Source organism: Tachypleus tridentatus, chromosome 6 (genome assembly GCF_004210375.1).
Source record: "Tachypleus tridentatus isolate NWPU-2018 chromosome 6, ASM421037v1, whole genome shotgun sequence".
NCBI lineage: Eukaryota > Metazoa > Arthropoda > Merostomata > Xiphosura > Limulidae > Tachypleus > Tachypleus tridentatus.
Window position 1 is genome coordinate 101,561,905 of NC_134830.1, and position 18,459 is coordinate 101,580,363.

The 18,459-nt window shown below is 32.4% G+C and overlaps 1 protein-coding gene across 4 annotated transcripts in view; it reads left to right on the plus strand.

Moving 5' to 3' along the window:
• Positions 1–18,459, plus strand: part of LOC143253190 (rho guanine nucleotide exchange factor 17) — a 164,886-nt gene that overhangs the window by 125,168 nt on the left and 21,259 nt on the right. For all 4 annotated transcript variants that reach the window (XR_013029440.1, XM_076506623.1, XM_076506622.1 and 1 more), the window contains exons 18-19: positions 171–257; positions 10,358–10,425. Coding sequence is in view for 3 of the 4 variants with exons in the window: in XM_076506623.1 (XP_076362738.1) it covers positions 171–257; positions 10,358–10,425 (155 nt within the window). In the remaining variant the exon portion in view is untranslated. The remainder of the gene's footprint in view (positions 1–170; positions 258–10,357; positions 10,426–18,459) is intronic.

Below are 18,459 nucleotides of genomic sequence, written 5' to 3' on the forward strand. Positions count from 1 at the left end.
CTCTATTATAAATTTAAATCTATAAAAGTTTTACTTTATACAGATAATTATATATGTACATACATATACATAATTATTTATGTTTCTAATTTATACTGATTTTAAATATCTGTTTTTGATTCATATACCTCCTTCAAAACGTTTTTGCGTCTGTATTAATTCTCTTTCAGCATCCATATCTACAACTGTAATGACAACATTTGTATCAAAAAGCACAGACTTAAGATACAGCACCCTGCCTCAGTCCACTGTATTTTGTAAGTACTTAGCTTTGTTCAGAAAATTAATTCAAAACATTTCAAACTTTTGGATTAAATTTTATTTTAAAGCAGTATGCATTTCTGAGTAATTTTTCAATGTATAGTGAAGGTTAAAAGGCAAAAGTCAAATAGCACCTAATAAATGTACTAAATGTTGAAAAATGTACCCAAATGCAAACCTCATTCATAGGAAATCCATTAGAAAAGTATAAAGGTAAACAACACAAGATCCTTCAGATACTTTTTGAGGTTTCTGGGATATTTAATGTATACACAAAGTTCACTTAAAACACAAATAACAAATTTAATATTATTTAGTAAAACATACATACACAGAGATTACAATTTCATTCCATCTGTCATTAAAGTATCAAACTTTTTTATTCTTTTTCTGTAAATCTTCAATGTTGAGAATTCAAATATTTATCTTTTGAGTTCCATGATGTGTGTTCCATGATACCTCTTCAAATTAAAAATTTCTTAATTCATACCCTTTTGTCATCTGGTTTGGCCTTTTTGAATTTTAACACTGTGGCATTGTTACTTTTAGGTCTATTCTTTCTCTTTTTTTATTTTCTAAAGTTGAGACCATTCTCAGTATTTCTCTCATCATCAAATTTCACCAATCCATAACTGGTTACAATATATCTTTATTTAGGTATATTCAGTAAGATATTATACATGTAATCAATGAAATCCTTGTAAAGCACATGTGTGAAAGTTGTTAACTTATGTTAATCCTTCAACTTTTATGCAAGGGTTCCTTTCAGTTATTTTTATGTATGCCTTTCCTTGAGTGAGGTCATGCTCATTTCATGGGTGATACATAGATCTCCTGAATTGAGAGTTTGTATATTGGAAATAATTACTGATATAGTAATCCAAGGAACTGTGGGATAACATACTAGGACACTAGTGTGACATAACAGTTTATATCTTCATTATTCTGATTCTTTTATTTGTCCTGTGCAGATGTATAAATTCTCTCTCTGCACTAGAAACCAAATATCTATTCAAAGGACTTAGAGGCTGGCTAGTTTTAGTTAAAACATCAACACATATTTTAATTGTGTAAATATTGTTGTTAATTTGAACAGTTGTGCTTGCAAGTCTTTCATTTATTTATGTTCATTTCTTTTCCTGTATAGCATTTTTGGAAATTCTTGCTTTATTTGTATTTTATACTTTTCTGTCATAAAAACGTGTACCAAAGGTTTTAACAAAGGTTACATTTTTAAGACTCAACAGCTTCTTCTGGTTCTTTTGGTTCTTCTCAGGTTAAAATATGCATTTTGTGAATCACAAGTTTGTGCATGAGTCAATTTGACAGTTATCCTAATTGCAACAGCTCCTGTTTGCTCACTTGATCTTTAAGGTGTTTTTTTGTTGTTGTTTTTTGCTGACACTAACCAGTCCTGAGGCTTTCTCCTCATATTTATTTCTAAAGGAAATTTGACTGTTTTGGATTTTCATCTCTTCATATTTAAGAAACTTGTTATTCAGCTGTCCTCAATGGAATTCTTTACTCCTTTGTGTGATGCTATTATTTGCATTCTTTCAGGAATTGTGCTTGGCTTCTGCTCATTAATATTCAAGCGCTTGCAGATAAACTATTACTTTTCAAAAATTAAGTTACACCTTTTTTATCGTTATGTTTTCTTAATTATTTCTCTTACCTTTTCAGTTGTATAGAGATCACTAACATTCCCATTCATTCTTTCCCTTTCAACTGTGTTATATTCTTCTGTTCACTTTCCACTTCTATACAAATAATAGATTTAGCATTACAGATATGTGACTTCCCAATAATTATTTTCTAATCCCAGATTTATTTTTGATTTCAGATCCTCTAATGAGACCTTGTACTTGTTATACTACAGTTATGACAGAAAGTGTTCGAACCCCTGCATCATGAGATAGTTCTTTCCTCATAACATAAAAAGTATCACGATTAGGATAATGAAAGTATAGTATATTATAAATATTATACAAACACATATCTACATAAATTTTTATGTAAATTGAACAACAAATAGACTGTTTATAAACAAATAACCAAACATAGGAGGGGCAGAAAGTGTTCGTGCTTCTACTTTAATGGTCAGTTGTGTAGCCTTTCAGGTGAATTACTTGGCGCAATCTCTCCTCATAGCCCTCCATCGTTTGACAGTACTCAACTGGCCACTCCAGAATGCTTATATGGTTCCTCTGCAACCAGGATTGCACATATTTCAATGTGTGCTTAGGGTCATTATCGTGCTGGAAGATCCAACGACGCCCAAGCCACAAGTTTCTAGCATCATTCTTGATATAAGTGCCTAATATATCAGCTTACGGTGAAGGCTGCCTACACCAGAAGGGCTGAAAGAACCCCATAGCATAATCGAGTACCTCTGTCTTTAACTGTAGGGACAGTGATCTTTGGAAGATTTTGTTTCCCCTTCTTACGGAAAATATTGCAAACATTATTGTGGCCAAAAAGCTCGATTTTAGTCTCGTCTGACCAAAGAATACTTTTTCAATAGGTAAAGGGTTTATCTACATGCTTTCTTGCATACCTCAATCATGCTTAATGAACAGACTTTAAATATGGAGTTCTACGTGGACAGCATGCTTTGAACCCAGAAGAGCGTAACATTTCGTAACTGTAGAGGTGCTTACTTCAACCCCAGTTTCCCTTACCAGTTTCTGTATGTCATTACGTGTTAAACGAGGGTTCCTACTAACTTCTCTGAGACCTTCCTCTTGGTTCTCTCTGGAATTTTGGTGAGGTGTCCAGAACGAGGGAGGTTAGCAGTTGACCCTGTAAGCTTAAACTTGGCGTTTATGCTTTGAACAGTAGATTTCGGCACATTAAGTTGTGTAGCAATACCAGAAAGAAACACATGAAACTTGTATTTTACAATATTTCGGTTTTTTTAAATCAGTGGACAGTTGTTTCTTGTTTGCCATGATGACCAACCAGATAATGATGGAGATCGCGCTAAATTGCTGGAAGTAAATCTTTTGCTAGCTAAATTCCAATAATTATGAAACAAGTGTCTAGTTCTGGAATGGTAAAATGTGGTTTATTTGCCAAACTAAACAAAATTTTTACAGGAATAACATTTTTTTTTCACACTTTCTGAAATGTGCAAACACTTTCAGTTCCTCCTATTTTTGGTTATTTGTTAATAAACAGTTTATTTGTCATTTAATTTACATAAAAATTTATGTAGATGTGTGTTAGTATAATATTTATAATATATTATATGTTATCAGCCTAATCGTGATACTTTTTAAATTATGAGCAAAAACATGCTCGAGATGTAGGGGTACAAACACTTTCTGTCATAACTGTAGAACAAGAACATTTTGTTATGGATTCATGAGTATTTTTTTACTTTCCTTTACCTTTTACCATGAATTGGTCATCTGATCCACCTCTTTAATTACTAATCCATTATTTCCTCTGTTCTCTATATTGGTCTACTTGTATCATATGAGTTAACAGGTTTTCAACTTATTTCTAAAATAATCGTAAGTTGGTTCATATGGCTCTCTGTAATTTTATTTTTGTATAATTCTCAGTATTCTATTATAAATCTTTTCTAGCTCAATTAATGTTTTTATTTTTTTCTTGCTCAATGGGGAAGGTTATATGGGAGATTGTCTTGTATAACTGTTGATTTCAGGAAAGGATATCTCAGATGCATGTCACTAAATCTCTCTTTATATGAATATAAAGAACATTTCCATGGCTTCTCAATGATAGGGGTGTAGCTCCAATCTTGCATTTAGGATCTTGCTTCGTGGATACAATAAAATGAAAATTTTCTTTGCAGCATATTATTCCTGGGCAGGTTCATTCAGTCCTTTTCTCTTTTTAGCCTTTTCATCTTGTATATATTCTATAGATTCCAGCTTCTATGAAACTATTATTTCTTTAATACAATCAAACATATGTACATTTCAGTAATGTGTAATAAATCAATAGCCCTTCTGCATTGGACTTTCATAGTAATGGGTGGATAAGTCAGATACCATGTTAAAAGTTCCTCTAATTTCTCTTCCTATGGAAATGTAGCTGTCTTTGGATGAATCTTCATTATGTAGAGTATGGTACTGACAATTTATCATGTCTCCAGTTTGTTGTCTCATGGACACAATTTCCATGGTTTTCTTTAGGGCAATATAGGCTTCAAGTTTCTCTTTGGCTCTTCCATTGTTGGCAAACAATATTTAGAGGCTCTCCTTTTCATCTTTCAGTTCAGTTCCATTTTGTCTTTATAAATATAGGTTCAAACTGTGTCTGAATACCAGTTACCTTAGTGTATCATAATGTCATACAGGGGTGATGAGAGGCAGGCTGAGCCCCAAGAACAATTATGTCACCAGCCCCTTTTTGAAGTCTTCATAAATTTGTGGTACATTTATGGGCATATGAAGAATTCTTCTGGTAGGCAGAAGCCAAGTGTGTTGAAAATTTACATTTTTTCAATAAAAAGGTATTTTTTGAGGCAGAGTAATTTTCTGCAGTACTGCAATTTTTCCTTAAGTATATTGTGAAAATGAGAATACATTATTCTTTATCCCATACTTCCCTGGGACTGTAGATCTCCCTGACCCCACTTCTTATCAGGCCTGGTGTCATAGCTTAAGAAAAAGCCTTTCTGTTGGATTACTCACTTGTGATCATTCAAAGTGGATTTTTTTCTATACCGGTGTTATAAACACTATTGCTTCTATGTTTCCTTCAGTCTTTCAGTTAATGAGCTTTTCTTTCATTTGAGTAAGATCTTGCTTGATTATCCAGTTAGGGTTATGTAATGGTTACTATTTATTTTCTTCAGTTTTTCACCTTTCGATTCGCCTGTATATCAAACTTCAGTTCTATTCTGCTTAACACATCCTTTTCTTTTAGAAATTCGGTATTTCAAGATGAGAATATTATTTTCTTGTTCATTAAGCTCTTACTATTTCTAAATATAAGTCTTGAGCAGTTACTATTTATTTGAATCCTTCAATAAAAATATTTTTCACGATGTTCCTGAGTATCATTTGTAGGTTTGTATCTTGTTGATACTTCTAGAACTTGTATAATTATTAATAACATTTTACATCTATTCAATTATTGGTTCTTTACTATAGTTTCTCTATTTACTTTGGATGGATAGGGCACATTCTGACCTTGATAAACTGATTTCACGAGTCAGGGTTCCTTGTTATATTACTCACCCTGTTAATTTCTTTCAATGCTGCTTTCACCTCTTAATATATCAGAGTTTTCAAAATAAATTGGAACTAATCTGTGTTATGAAGATATTTATGAGGAGTTGTAATGCATTTGTAAGACATTACCTGATCTGAAATGTAGATGCATGTCTTTGAAAACATTTACATATTTTGAGTTGCATTTTTATTTAACTAGTTCTAGGGTATTGCTTACCAGTAGTATTGTTTTTAAACCATCATGTTGAATTTGAAGGCAGTAAATCTACATTTCTTTTTTTAATTCTTACATGTTTGATTTGGTTCTTCCGAATGGGCCATCTTCATTCACATACTTTACGTTGTAATGGCCTAAAATAACGTGCTACTGCTGCCAGGATTCAACAACAACAATTTATCAAACTGTGACAACACTTGAAATAATGTTTATTACTTACCAAAACCACATTTAATATATACATATTTGACCTGGAATTGATAGCAAAGCTAATGAACAATAAAACATAAATACCAGTATTAATTACATCAGATAATGGAATAAAGAAATCGAAAAGGAAGGACCTAATTCCAATTAAAACAACAACACAATATTCAAAATTCACTTTTATATATTAATAACAATATCAAATGATAAACAGCCGTAATTTACTATCTATCTCATGACTCAGTGTTTTAAACTTTTGCAGGGTATTTATTCAGTGTGTTAGGTTATGAGAGTGCATCTCTTGGTAATAAATTTTCATGACATTTTGTTAATATTGTGTTTGTCAAACGCTAATGGAGTAATACATTTTTTAACTTCAAAAGATCCATTCCATCTGAGCAATTTTTGGAGTAAAATTATATACTAAAAAAGATAAAGTATGTGTCCACAATAACACTTGATTGCTTACTTTAAATGTGTCTGGGCATCTCTTACAGTTATAGGCTTCTTGTTGTTGCTTCTCAACCTTTTCAATGTAGGATCTTGCCCCCTGTATGGTATTTTACAATTCAGCTGTTCATTCATCTACAGTTTCAGGATATTTCATCAATTGATCCCAAGGAAGGAAGATCTTTCCTTCCAGGTGTAGTTTGGTTGGTGTGTAACCTGTCGACCCACAAATAGAAGTTTTAATGGCTAGAGAAAATTAAGATAAATGAGTATCCCAAGTTTGATTTTTCAACATAAGCAGATATTCTTCAATAGTCCTTATAGCTTTACAAGCTTTATCCATCCAATGAGACACAATTATAGCCCATTATCAGTTCCAGGAGCTTTTTGAATACTATGTCTCCACAAGTATTTATTAATTACTTTTTTTCACAGTCAGCTTTACCATTGTTTGTTAGAAAAGATACTATTCAACAAACAAGTGACTGTTCTTTGTACAGCATTTTGGATAAGATTGCATGGTGCCTGCTCATATTACCTCACCAAATCACATTGGTTTAGCACTTTATACAAGTCCAGCAGGCTACTTCTGATCAAATTTAGTGATTTTAGAAACATAACATGACAACACAATTTTTAATGTCCTTTCTCACTAATTACATCTGAATACTCTGCCTTTTGTTTTTTGGACACCTAATAATCAGCCAAAAGATGATTGTACAGTTTGATTAATGTCGCCCACCTCTGTAGAAGTATAGTTTCTTTCTTCAGAGTTCAATTTTCTACTGGCATATTCCATGACACCCTTCTAACACAGAACTGCTCTTAATCCAATATCTGAAGCATCAGTATGCAAAAAATGTATTTACCTTTTCTTGGAAGTTATAAGATAGGAGATTCACATAAAGCCTGCTGTAATTTCCAGAAGGCACCTTTACACTTTCTTTGCAACTGATATAAAGATTCAGCAATTGTAGCAAGATGTAAAATGAATTTTTTGTACCAGGCACACATACTCAAGCATGTACTTGACTTTTTGCAGTTTCTTAGAGCTAAGAAGCCTTAAGCAGCTTTCCCTTTGTGTGTATTCCCTAAGAAATAAGTTAAAATCCTAAATATAATACTTCTAGCTGGCAAAGTTTGCTTTTAGAAACTTTTACAGTGAGATTAGCTGTACATAGCTTGTAGAAAACCAATTTAAGGTCTTTCAAGTGTTGTTCAAATGTGGGTAAAAACTAACATCAACATAAACTTTGAAACATTAAATGTTCCTGTTAAAGCCTTATTTATAAATCTTTGCCCAAGGTGCATTTTAAAATGAAAAGGCATTACTTTAAATTGTTAAAGGCAGTTTTTGTTAATTTTTTTTATCTTAACAGCTATTTGCCAATATTTACTGGACAGATCTAAAAGTTGCCCTCTAAAATACATTCGTAATATAAATTGTATGAGGTGATGTTCAAATCCTGGGACTTGATTTAACTTCTTGTAGTCAGCATAGAACCTAAAATCTTTAATCTTCTCTTCACAGTAACTACTGGAGAAGCCCAAGAAGAAGTAGAGGGTTCAATTAATCCATCACAGAACATTTCACTCACTTGATCATGTAGCACTTATAATTTAGTAGAAGAATAATGATAATGTTTAGTGGACATTGGTTCTTCATTAGCAGTTACAATACTATGTTAAAATAAACGTTATATAGGTTGAAATATCAGTATATTTCAACACAAGTTGCTCTAATTGTTCACAGTCTTTACTTTTTAAATGTAAACATTGTACTTGTTCAATCAGTGTCGTTTAAGTCTTAAAATCATGCCTAATAGATGTCACAATTAATTCAAGAACATTTGTGAGGAAGTTAAGAGCTACTTCAGTTTGCTGAATGAAATCTAATCCAATAAGACAAGATACAGCAAAATATTTGACCACAGTGCTATTTGTTACTAATAATTTTGCTACAAAATATCTTAATGATTGACAGTTCATCATTCCATCTCCAAGATGTATGTTACTTTTACTCAAAGATGTGAGTTGAAGTGTTGGATTATTTAGTACTGAAAAATCCAACCCAGTATTGTTATGACCAACTACTTTCACAACATTAATTTTCAGTGCTATAAGTGTGGCAGATCCATTTTAATTGTTGAATAGTTAATGGATGGATTTTGTTTTAATTGAATTCAAAAAGAAATTCTTTTATATTAAATTCTAATTTACCATCAAACTTCTCAACAGGCAGGAGTGGTGGGTGACTACAGTGCCATAAGTTAATGAATTGTCTAGAGGGATTTATGTAGAATGAATTCTTAAGGTTTGAGGCTTAGGAGTAGTATAATTCGTTTCTAATGCTAATAGATCAGTCACTATATGTGCTAGCTTTTACACTTGTTCTGTCAATAATGATGCACACTGTTTTAAACTTGTCACATAAGATTTGCTAATTTTCATAGTAACAATGTTATTTTCCCACACAGTTTAACTTGTACTTAATTTAAATTATTTTTTAATTAATCACTCAAAACTGAACTGTGAAACAAACAATCCAAAGTCACAAATCAACCTTGATGAAAAGGAATACCTGTTGGTTCATCAACGTAATAAACTAAAAATAACACGCTGCTACAGTCAGGGTTCAACAACAAAAAAATAATATATTCAATTGTAACCAAACTTGGAATGAAACTTAGTACTTATAAAGAAACATAGTTAAAAACGTGCCTGGCCAAGATTTGGTACTAATGCTAACGAACAATTAAACATACATAAAAATATCAGAAAAAAGAACCAGAAGGATAAAAAAAACATAATTCTAAAAGAAAACAACAATACAGTATTCCAAAATCGCTTTTCTATAATAATAACAATATTGAATGAGAAACAGCAGTAATTCACCAACTATTTTGTGACTTGGTTTACAATGTTTTCCTTATAACAAAATATTCATTACCTTCGTTAAGTCATGAGAGTATATTCTATTTGATCATACATTTACATTATTTTGCTACATTAAATTTGTCTACATCATTGCTAAGGAAGCTGGTGTCAGCTTCAGCTAGAAAGTGATTTAGCATTTTAATGTAACTAGATAGAATTAATAAATAAACTAAATGTTTGACCAATAAATGAACAACAAACAAAACCATGTAAAAAGAAGAAAAAAAAACAGAATTAACTATCTTACAAGATTATAGGTGTTAATTCATCTGGATAGATTCTCCTTGTGGCTGGATGGGGTATCAACTGGCAAAATCATTGTTCAGGTTCTATAAATTTCCACTTGGCTTTCTCCTTGAAGACCTTTATCTCATGACTTTATAACATAGGTAATGCCTTTAATGGTTGTTACCCAATGTACTATAACGTCACTTAATATGACTAAGATTCCTGTTAGGGTAAGATGTTTGCCTTGTACATCATTATGTAAGATGCGAAACACTACCAACAATATTTTTCTTAGGTTATCTTCTGGTTTTTTTGGAAACAAATTATGGGGAATGTTACAGTACATGATGGGTTACACAATTTGTGCCTGTTTGGACACAAATTGTATATTTTTACCAACATGACTTGCACTTCTTAGTTACCTGAAGTAAAAAAGAAGAATTTGTAACGTAACTGCAAAAGTTACTTGCTTATAAATTAAATTTGTATATCTTATTCTTCTTTTAAAATTTTAATATAAGCATTTTTTTACATAAATCTTCATAATGTTATTTAAATATTGATTCATTTAAAATTGTACATAAGTTATGAAAAAGAACTAGTGTGACAAAGATATATGCTTTTGTTGTCATTGTGTGCATGTTCTCATAAGAATATGCGAATTCAAAGTGTCAGTGAATGTAGGTAGTAGATCAAATTTTTCTAATAATTATGACACCCAGTGTAATTTATATTAGTTCATTTCTGCAAAAAGGAATTTAGATCATTGTTCTATAGACTGTTTCTAAGATTTTGTGAACTTTATTGTATATTTATATCCATATAAGAAACTTTTTTTTCTTCCTAGATATTTAGATAACAGAGTCTTTGTTGCCTTAGCCAATGGAGAAATATGTGTCTACCATCAAAACTTCTGTAAGCATAATCTTATATGAAGATTAACTTAGATTACAAAAAAAGCTAGAATTGAAACTTCATAATCATTTTAACAAAATGTGTAGAGATCATTATCACAATAATTAGAGTATCATAAAAATGTAAATTAACCCAACAGATTATTTGTTTATGCTACATAAGATGTATTTTACCTAATATACCTGACAACTTGACCAAGACTGCACTAGACATAGCTTTTGAGTCTTTCACAGTCTGCTAATCTAGTTATTTCATGTATTGCTAGTAAGATTGTGACACCTGATTGTCAATTGTCATAATGGTTAGCATCCTATACAGTCATCTAAGCCAAATTATTTAGATAAGTTAGATAATAACTAGTACATACTAGTTAGTTTTTATTCTATATTTTGACTTCTAGTTTTCTAGTTCTTAGGGGAGGACCAGATAACTATTTCTGGGGTGTTAGTGGCCAGTACTCAGTCCATGTGTCTTTGTGATAGAAAAACTGGTTATTATTCATCTCAGGTTTACCCTTTTAACCAACTAATTATCAAAGTGTTTTCAAGAGGCACAAGTGTGTTATTAACTACATGAATGAACAAGGATTCTATTGTCTTTCAGTCTCTTGTGTATGTAGTTCATATCCAATTATTTTAACGTTATTGCAATTTATTGCATGAACTTCTTCTGCAGCATGATTATTTATTGCACACTGATCAGTATTAGAGACTTGTGTATCTATTATGTTCTTGAATTCTAAGTGTTTTGTGTATTTTTATTTCTTTGATGTATTGAAATCCATATTCACAAGAGATGTTGCAAATGGTGGTTTTCTCTTCAATAGGCTTCTAGGAGGTTTCATCTGTACTAAATGTATTTGTATTGTTTTGTAGCATTTGAATACTGTTTTGACTTTGCCTTTTACATATCCTCTGTATAGCTGAGTCTGTGATTTTCTTCTTGTTTGTTCTTTAAGTATGTCTTTTGTATTTCTTCTTTATTGTTATTTTTATGCCTTATCATCTGTTGTAGCATAAATGTTTATTATGCAAACTAGGAAGTCTGTGACTCTTGTCTTCACACTTTGGGGTGGTTTTATTTATTAATGGTATATGTCAGTCATTTTTTAGGTAAATCTGGATTCTGTACAGTAGGTCTCTGTGACTTACCAGGAATAAATTTTAATAATAAACAAACAGCATGTGGTCCACTAAGTATAACATAATATTTTGAAACAAGTCAAATTCATTTACATGTGTTCATTATACTGTTTTTTATCACAGTTATATCCAAAGCTCTAATTAATTATTTCCATCAAAGCCCACATGGATTGTTTAATTTTTTTTAGAACACAGTTGAGAAAAAAAATCATTTCTTCTCTTCTCTGTTATTACAACACAATCTGTGATAATTCATTTTAGAAAGCACTACTATACATTTTTACATGTGATTATATAGCCCAACAGATGCCTAGAACATTCCACACAATACAAAATATTATGATGTAGTAATACTCAATTAAAACAAGATAAAGTTAGAAGTGCTCTAATAACATGATGCAATAAAAATATTTGTCAATTCACAACAATTAAGCTACACAATCCATGATTCATACACAATTACTGATTACTTAAAATAACCTGGAATAAAATTTAAAGCAGTCATATATATTTACAATAAGTAAATAAAAATATCTACAATATTTTTATACTGCACACAAGGGCTGTTCAGTTCATACAGAAAGTCTGCACATACAGTCTGCATGTATTAGATCTTCTCTCTCAAAGTACCACTTCAACATAATGATATCGTATATCTTTGTCTTTCTGACCATTTTCACCTTATAGTCCATTTTGTTGAATACTTTCTGCACTTTGAAAGGTCCTTTCCATTGTAGGGTGAATTTGTTGCCTTTCCTGGGTAGCAGAAACAAGGTCTTCTTCTGTCTGACCTTGAAATACTGATTCTTAGCCCTCTTGTCATAGAAGTGTTTCTGATTACCTTGAGCTGCATATACTCTTTCTCAAGCGAGTTGACAGGTCTACTCCAATTGGTTTTTAATAATGCATACTGGTATATGTTCCTCACTTCTGACTGTTCTTCTTCTGTCCATAGTTCTTTCAATATTTGTATCAGTACAGGAACTCAAAGAGTGAAAAACTTGTACTTGTTTGTGGGACTTCTTAGTAAGCAAATAATACTGCAAGCAGGTACCTGTTTTGATCACGTGTTCTCTCTTGGCATATATTTGTTAGCATGTTCTTTAAGACTCCATTGATTCTCTCACAAAATTCATTAGATCTGGGTACAGGGTGGTAAAGAGCAGCTTGTACTGATTAGTCTGCACACTTCTTGCATCAGTTCTAAGTTAAACTGGCTCTCTTTTTTATTTGAACGTGTTTTTTTTTTGTGGAAAGCCTGCTCTGCAGAACACTTGCAGAAAGGCTTCAGCTATTTTTTTCATTTTTATTTTTGGCAGTGCTTCTATGTAATGCATTACATAGTTGACTACTGTCAGAATGTACTGGTTTCTGTTGTTGGATACAGGTATCAGTGGTACAATCAAGTCCACAGCTACTCTGCTGAATGGTGCTTCTAAGAGAGGAATCTCAAGCAGTGGCACCTTGACTACACTTCCCCTAGGTACTGTCCTTTGGCAGATGTTATATGATCTTCATAATCTGGTCATATGTTTATGAGCCTCTGCCTCTAGTTGCTAGTTGTTATATCTGCCTTCTCTTTTGCTCTTAGGTATTATCCCACAGTTGACTCATGAGTCAACTTCATCACTTGAGTCAGGTATTCTGTTGGTAGTATGATATGTTTAACTTCCCCAGTAGAATTGCTTTGTTAGATCCGATACAATTCTCTTCAGGCCTTTATTTGTGAGTCCCTTTTCTCTTCATTTTTGCATTTGATTTTCTCCCAGCCACTGTCCCAAACTTTTTGCAATGAGTGTCTTTCTTCTGTGCTTCCTTCCAACTTTTACTGTATGGTATGTTCCCAATCACCAAGTCATATAAAAGTATTTTCATACACATAAACTCAAATACTACAAAATAGTATGTAGTGTTCATTTTTATTATTTTTTTATTGGAATATTTTTTTTATTGTTCCATCAGTCAGCATACATAAGTACATCTTGCCTTTCTGCTGATCATCAGATACTTGGCCAGTTCTCTTTACTTCATACAGTCTCTTATAGAACTTTAACTTTTCTTGCCCCCAACACAGTCTTCACCTATTGACATTCTGTAGTTTGTTGCCAACTCTCAAGGTTTGTTATATGTTTAGATTACCACTGGCACTATCCACCTGTCTGCTAACTTGAGCTCATCATTTAATTATAGTGATAGCACTTTCCTCTTGTGGCAAAATCTGAAGAGTTGTCTTTATTCCATTTATTCTGGCAGCAGCATCTGTGGTGACAGTTACTCTTTTCTTGTTTCTTGCCAGCATCATCTCTGTAGGTAGCTCAAATTGTTTTATTTTGAGATTTCTGCAGTTGCTTGTTGGTGACAGACTTGTACTCACTCGTATGTCCCATTTTATAACAAGTATAGCATCTGTTATCCTATTTGTGTGTTGACTTCTTGTCACTTTTTGTGGCACTTTGCTTCTGGTCACCCATACCTCATTTCAATTTAATTGTCTATTTCTGGACCTGACAGTTATACTCTTTCCATAAACTTTCAATAATAAATAAATAGCACACAGTCCATTTGTTTTAAAATAATATATTTAAAAATTTGGTTACTATAGTTGTTTGCAGAGCTTTAAATAATTATATATTTAAAAGTGGCTGAAATGGGTAGAGAAGGCACTAAAAGAGGAGCGAAGTTTTCTTGTTATTATGGATATTTAGATAATTATCTATTTTCATCAAAATCCATGTATGTTGGCTCAGTTACTTTAAAACACAATTGACAAGATAAATTACTTTTTAATACCCTGTTATTACCATACAATCTGTGATAATTCACTTTAGAAATTATCACTATTTACTCTTATGGCTAAATTCACAATCACACAGGCTAGATCTATCTATTTCACTAACTATGTCTAAATAACCTTTGAATGTATATTTATAACCCTTCAGAAGCCTAGAACTTTCCATATACTACAATGTATTATGATGCAATAATACAACAATAACCAGTTCACAACAACTGAACTACACAATTCATAAACGGTTATGTAAATTGTTGCTTCTAAAAATAGCTACATTTTACACTCAAATTATACTTAGAATTGAAACAGTCATGTATATCTAAGATATATGGGTTTCATTTAACTTGTGTTGCATATGAATTATGTACCTTGGTAACTGTACTTCACAAATAGGAATAGGATTGTGATTTTATATTACCATTCTAAATTATATTGTGGGATGCTGTCTGTTCAGGTTGTTCATGAATTTCCAAATCTAGTTTTTAGTGTATGGCCGTATTAAGAATGCACCATCAGCATATCCTGAGATTTATAGCAACTATTTTGAAGGATTATAATTGAAATTTGCTATATAAAAGTCGACATGTACTGATGATAGAGGTGTTTCCATGGCATTCTTGTAATTGGCAGTATTTTTCGTTACATTGGAAGTAGATTATACTACTATAGAAGACTGTCAATCATATCATGCAGATAAATACTTGAGGAGTGAGTCTCTTTCAAACTGTTGACGGAGTATTTATAGTGTTACAAGTGTTAGTATATTTCTGAAAAAGGCTAGATAACATATAATTTAACCACTGTTTTTATGGTGTTGTCTTGGATGCTTTTATAATACTTGCAAAATGAGATGCAGTCTTAACATATGAGGATTTTTTTATGATATCTACAAAATAACTATGTAATGGATGATATGGTGGATTTCTGCAATTAACTAAACTTGTTTATGAATTTTTAGATAGACCACAAATACATATACAGAGGTACTCTGTGCTGTTAATTGCTTGACTCTTTCTATGATGTTACTTGAGGAATTGGTTAATCTTTACTCTGTGTTGTTAGATAACTCTGTTGAGTTAGATTTTATCTTTATGCAGTGGCCACCTACAACTGTACTGTGAAGCATGATGATGTATCTCTCTTTGTCTTCTAATGGAATTGTTATGGTTTTTATATTTCTGATAGCAATTTTTGGCACAGGATATCAAAAATAAACAGCAACTCCTCAAATATTTGCAACTTCTCAATAAAAGTAAGCTAGATGTATAGATCAGAATTATTTAATATTTATGAATGTTTCAATTTAAGTTTAATATGAATTTAATGACTTATGTGGTTTATATAACATGAGTGTTACATTTAATTAATTTTAGAAGAAATGGTTTATCACAGGTTTCTCTATGTAATTTATTTCAAATCATATGTTGTGTAGTTCAATAGTTATGAATTAATGATTGTTATATTATTGCATTTTCATATTATTTGCACTGTGTATTATTGCATCATAATATCAAGTGGCGTGTGATATATTTTAGACCTCTGTAAGGATATAAATACTTGTCAAAAATGTAGATAGATTTAGACTGTTTGATTAAGAACTTAGTGACAAACAGCATATCATGTTGATTTTTTTTAAAGTTAAGTAATCATAGTTTGTATTGTAATAATAGAGGAGTGAATGATAATTTGTCTTGTCAACGGTGTAATTGAGTAATTCAATCAGACTATGTGGACTTTGATGAAAAAAAAGACAGTTATTAAAAGCTTTGGATACAACTATGGTAACAAACAGTTATAGTGGTAACTAATGTGAAATCATAATGTGCTGTATTGTAATAACAGAGCAGGAATAATAATTCATCTTGTCAAATTATGTTCTAAAGTAATTGAACAAGCCTGTGTGGACTTTGTAAAAGAGACAGTTATTTAAACCTCTGCATACAACTGCAATAATCAACAGTGTAATGAACACTTTTATATAGATTTTACTTATTTTCATATATTATTTTCAAAATAGTGAACTGTGTCTGTTTATTATGGAAATTTATCACCAACAAGTCACAGACCACGACTGCAAAGAATTTGATTCATACATAAAAGTCAGAGATAGAAGTAAACGTGAACAACATTGGCAAATAGACTTAACATATGTACAACTGTAGTGGGAAAAGAATATTGTACAGGCCACAACCATACTACATAGCCATGCCAACTGATTTTCATAAGTAGATAAAGAAGGGTGAGCACCTTGGACTCAAAGGTGGTAATTAACATTAGTTTGTTAAACAATAAACAAGAGCCAAGAAAGAGAGAAGAGCATCATCAGAAGATAGAAGAGAAGAAACATAGAGGAAAGGAAGAAAGAAAGAGACTAAAATAAGAAGAATGTGAGCATGAAATACAAGCCCAAAAAAGAAAGACAGAAAAAGAGATTGAAAGGAGACTGGAAATAGACATAAAAGAACCACAAACATGAGATTGCCAAGCTCATCCAAGTGAAAGATGAAGGACCCAAGAATGACAATGGGATCAAAGCTGGAAGTTCAGAGATGTCAAACCTGACATTGGAGAAACTGTATTTCAGTTTGTGGCACATCTGTGGTGATACTTCATATGATAGATTGACACAACAAATTGTGAAGATAGTTTTGAAAGACTGGCAGATTTATTGATACATGAACAGTTCTTGTTCATATGCTTCACTGTCATGACAGTTTTCCAAAGAGAGTGAACATCAAAAAATGAGCATGAGGTGATCAAGTTCTTGCACAAAGAACTTGCACTTTCTTGTTTCCAACAAAACCTACACATACAGAAATGTTGTGATTTTGTTGCCACTTCTTGATGTTTCTAACATAATCTGACCAATACTGGCACTTTTGACCAGTTTTCTAACTTAAGTTGGCTATCAATCATGGACTATTTAATCCTAGTGATATAACTTTTTGTGATGTTTTCATTCTGTTTCTTCTTGCAACAGCATTCATGGTGATGGTCACTCTTTTTTTATTTATTGTCAGTACCATTTTTGTAGGTAGTTACACCTGCTTTTTATTGAAATTTCTGCAGCTGCTTGCTGGTACTGGACAGGCACTTTCTTGTAAGGAGACCTCAAAGCCATATTATGAATACTCACATGCGACTTTGTGATTAGCAATATACCAGGCATCAGCAGTTTGAATGAGCCAAACAGAAGTGAGAATGATGAGACATCTGCAGTCATCACAAGGGTTTAAGGAAACAAAAGCAAACAAAACATCAAGCTTCCACAAGTCTTGAAAAGGTGACATCCCAAACGTAAGCCTATGGGAACTGAAGGAAACACCTTTCTATGACTTGGTAATTCGGAATATACCATAAAAGTTGGAAGGATGCACAGAAGAAAGACCATTCACTGCAGAAACATTGGGACAGTGTCTGGGGGAAAGTGGAGAACAAAAACAAGAAGAAAGGGGCTCACAAATAGAGGAGTAGAAGGAAATGCTGCACTGTATCTATCAAGGCAATTTTAGGGGGGGGGGGGGGGGGACTTACCAAAGAACAAAGAAGATGACATAGAATCACTAGCAACTTTCACTGGCTTGAAATTATCAGCAATGTAACCAGAGTCTGAAGCTCATGTGACATTTGTCAAAGGACACTACCTAGATGGAGGGTAGCCAAGGTGCCCCTGGGTGAGATTCCTTTCATAGAAGCTCCATTCAGCACAGTATCTGAGGACTTGATTGGACCACTAGCACGTGTCTCTGACAAGGGCAGTTGGTATTTGATAGCTAATTAAGCTAAGGGCATAGCTAATTATGCAGAAGGTTACTTAGAAGTCATACCTCTGCCAAAGATAGAGACAGATAGAGTGGCTGAAATCCAGTTAGAAGTTTTCTGCAGAGTAAGCTTTCATAAAGTAGTATTAAGTGACAAAGGGATCTAGTTTACCTCATAACTGATGGAAAGAGGTGTGCAGGCTCATCAACATTAGGCAGCTCTTTACCAACCCATATGCAATGGACTTTGTGAGAGAGTCAGTGGAGTCTGAAAGAACATACCAACAACTATGCGACTGTGACAAGTACTTGCAGGCAGTATTACTTACTTCCCAAGAAG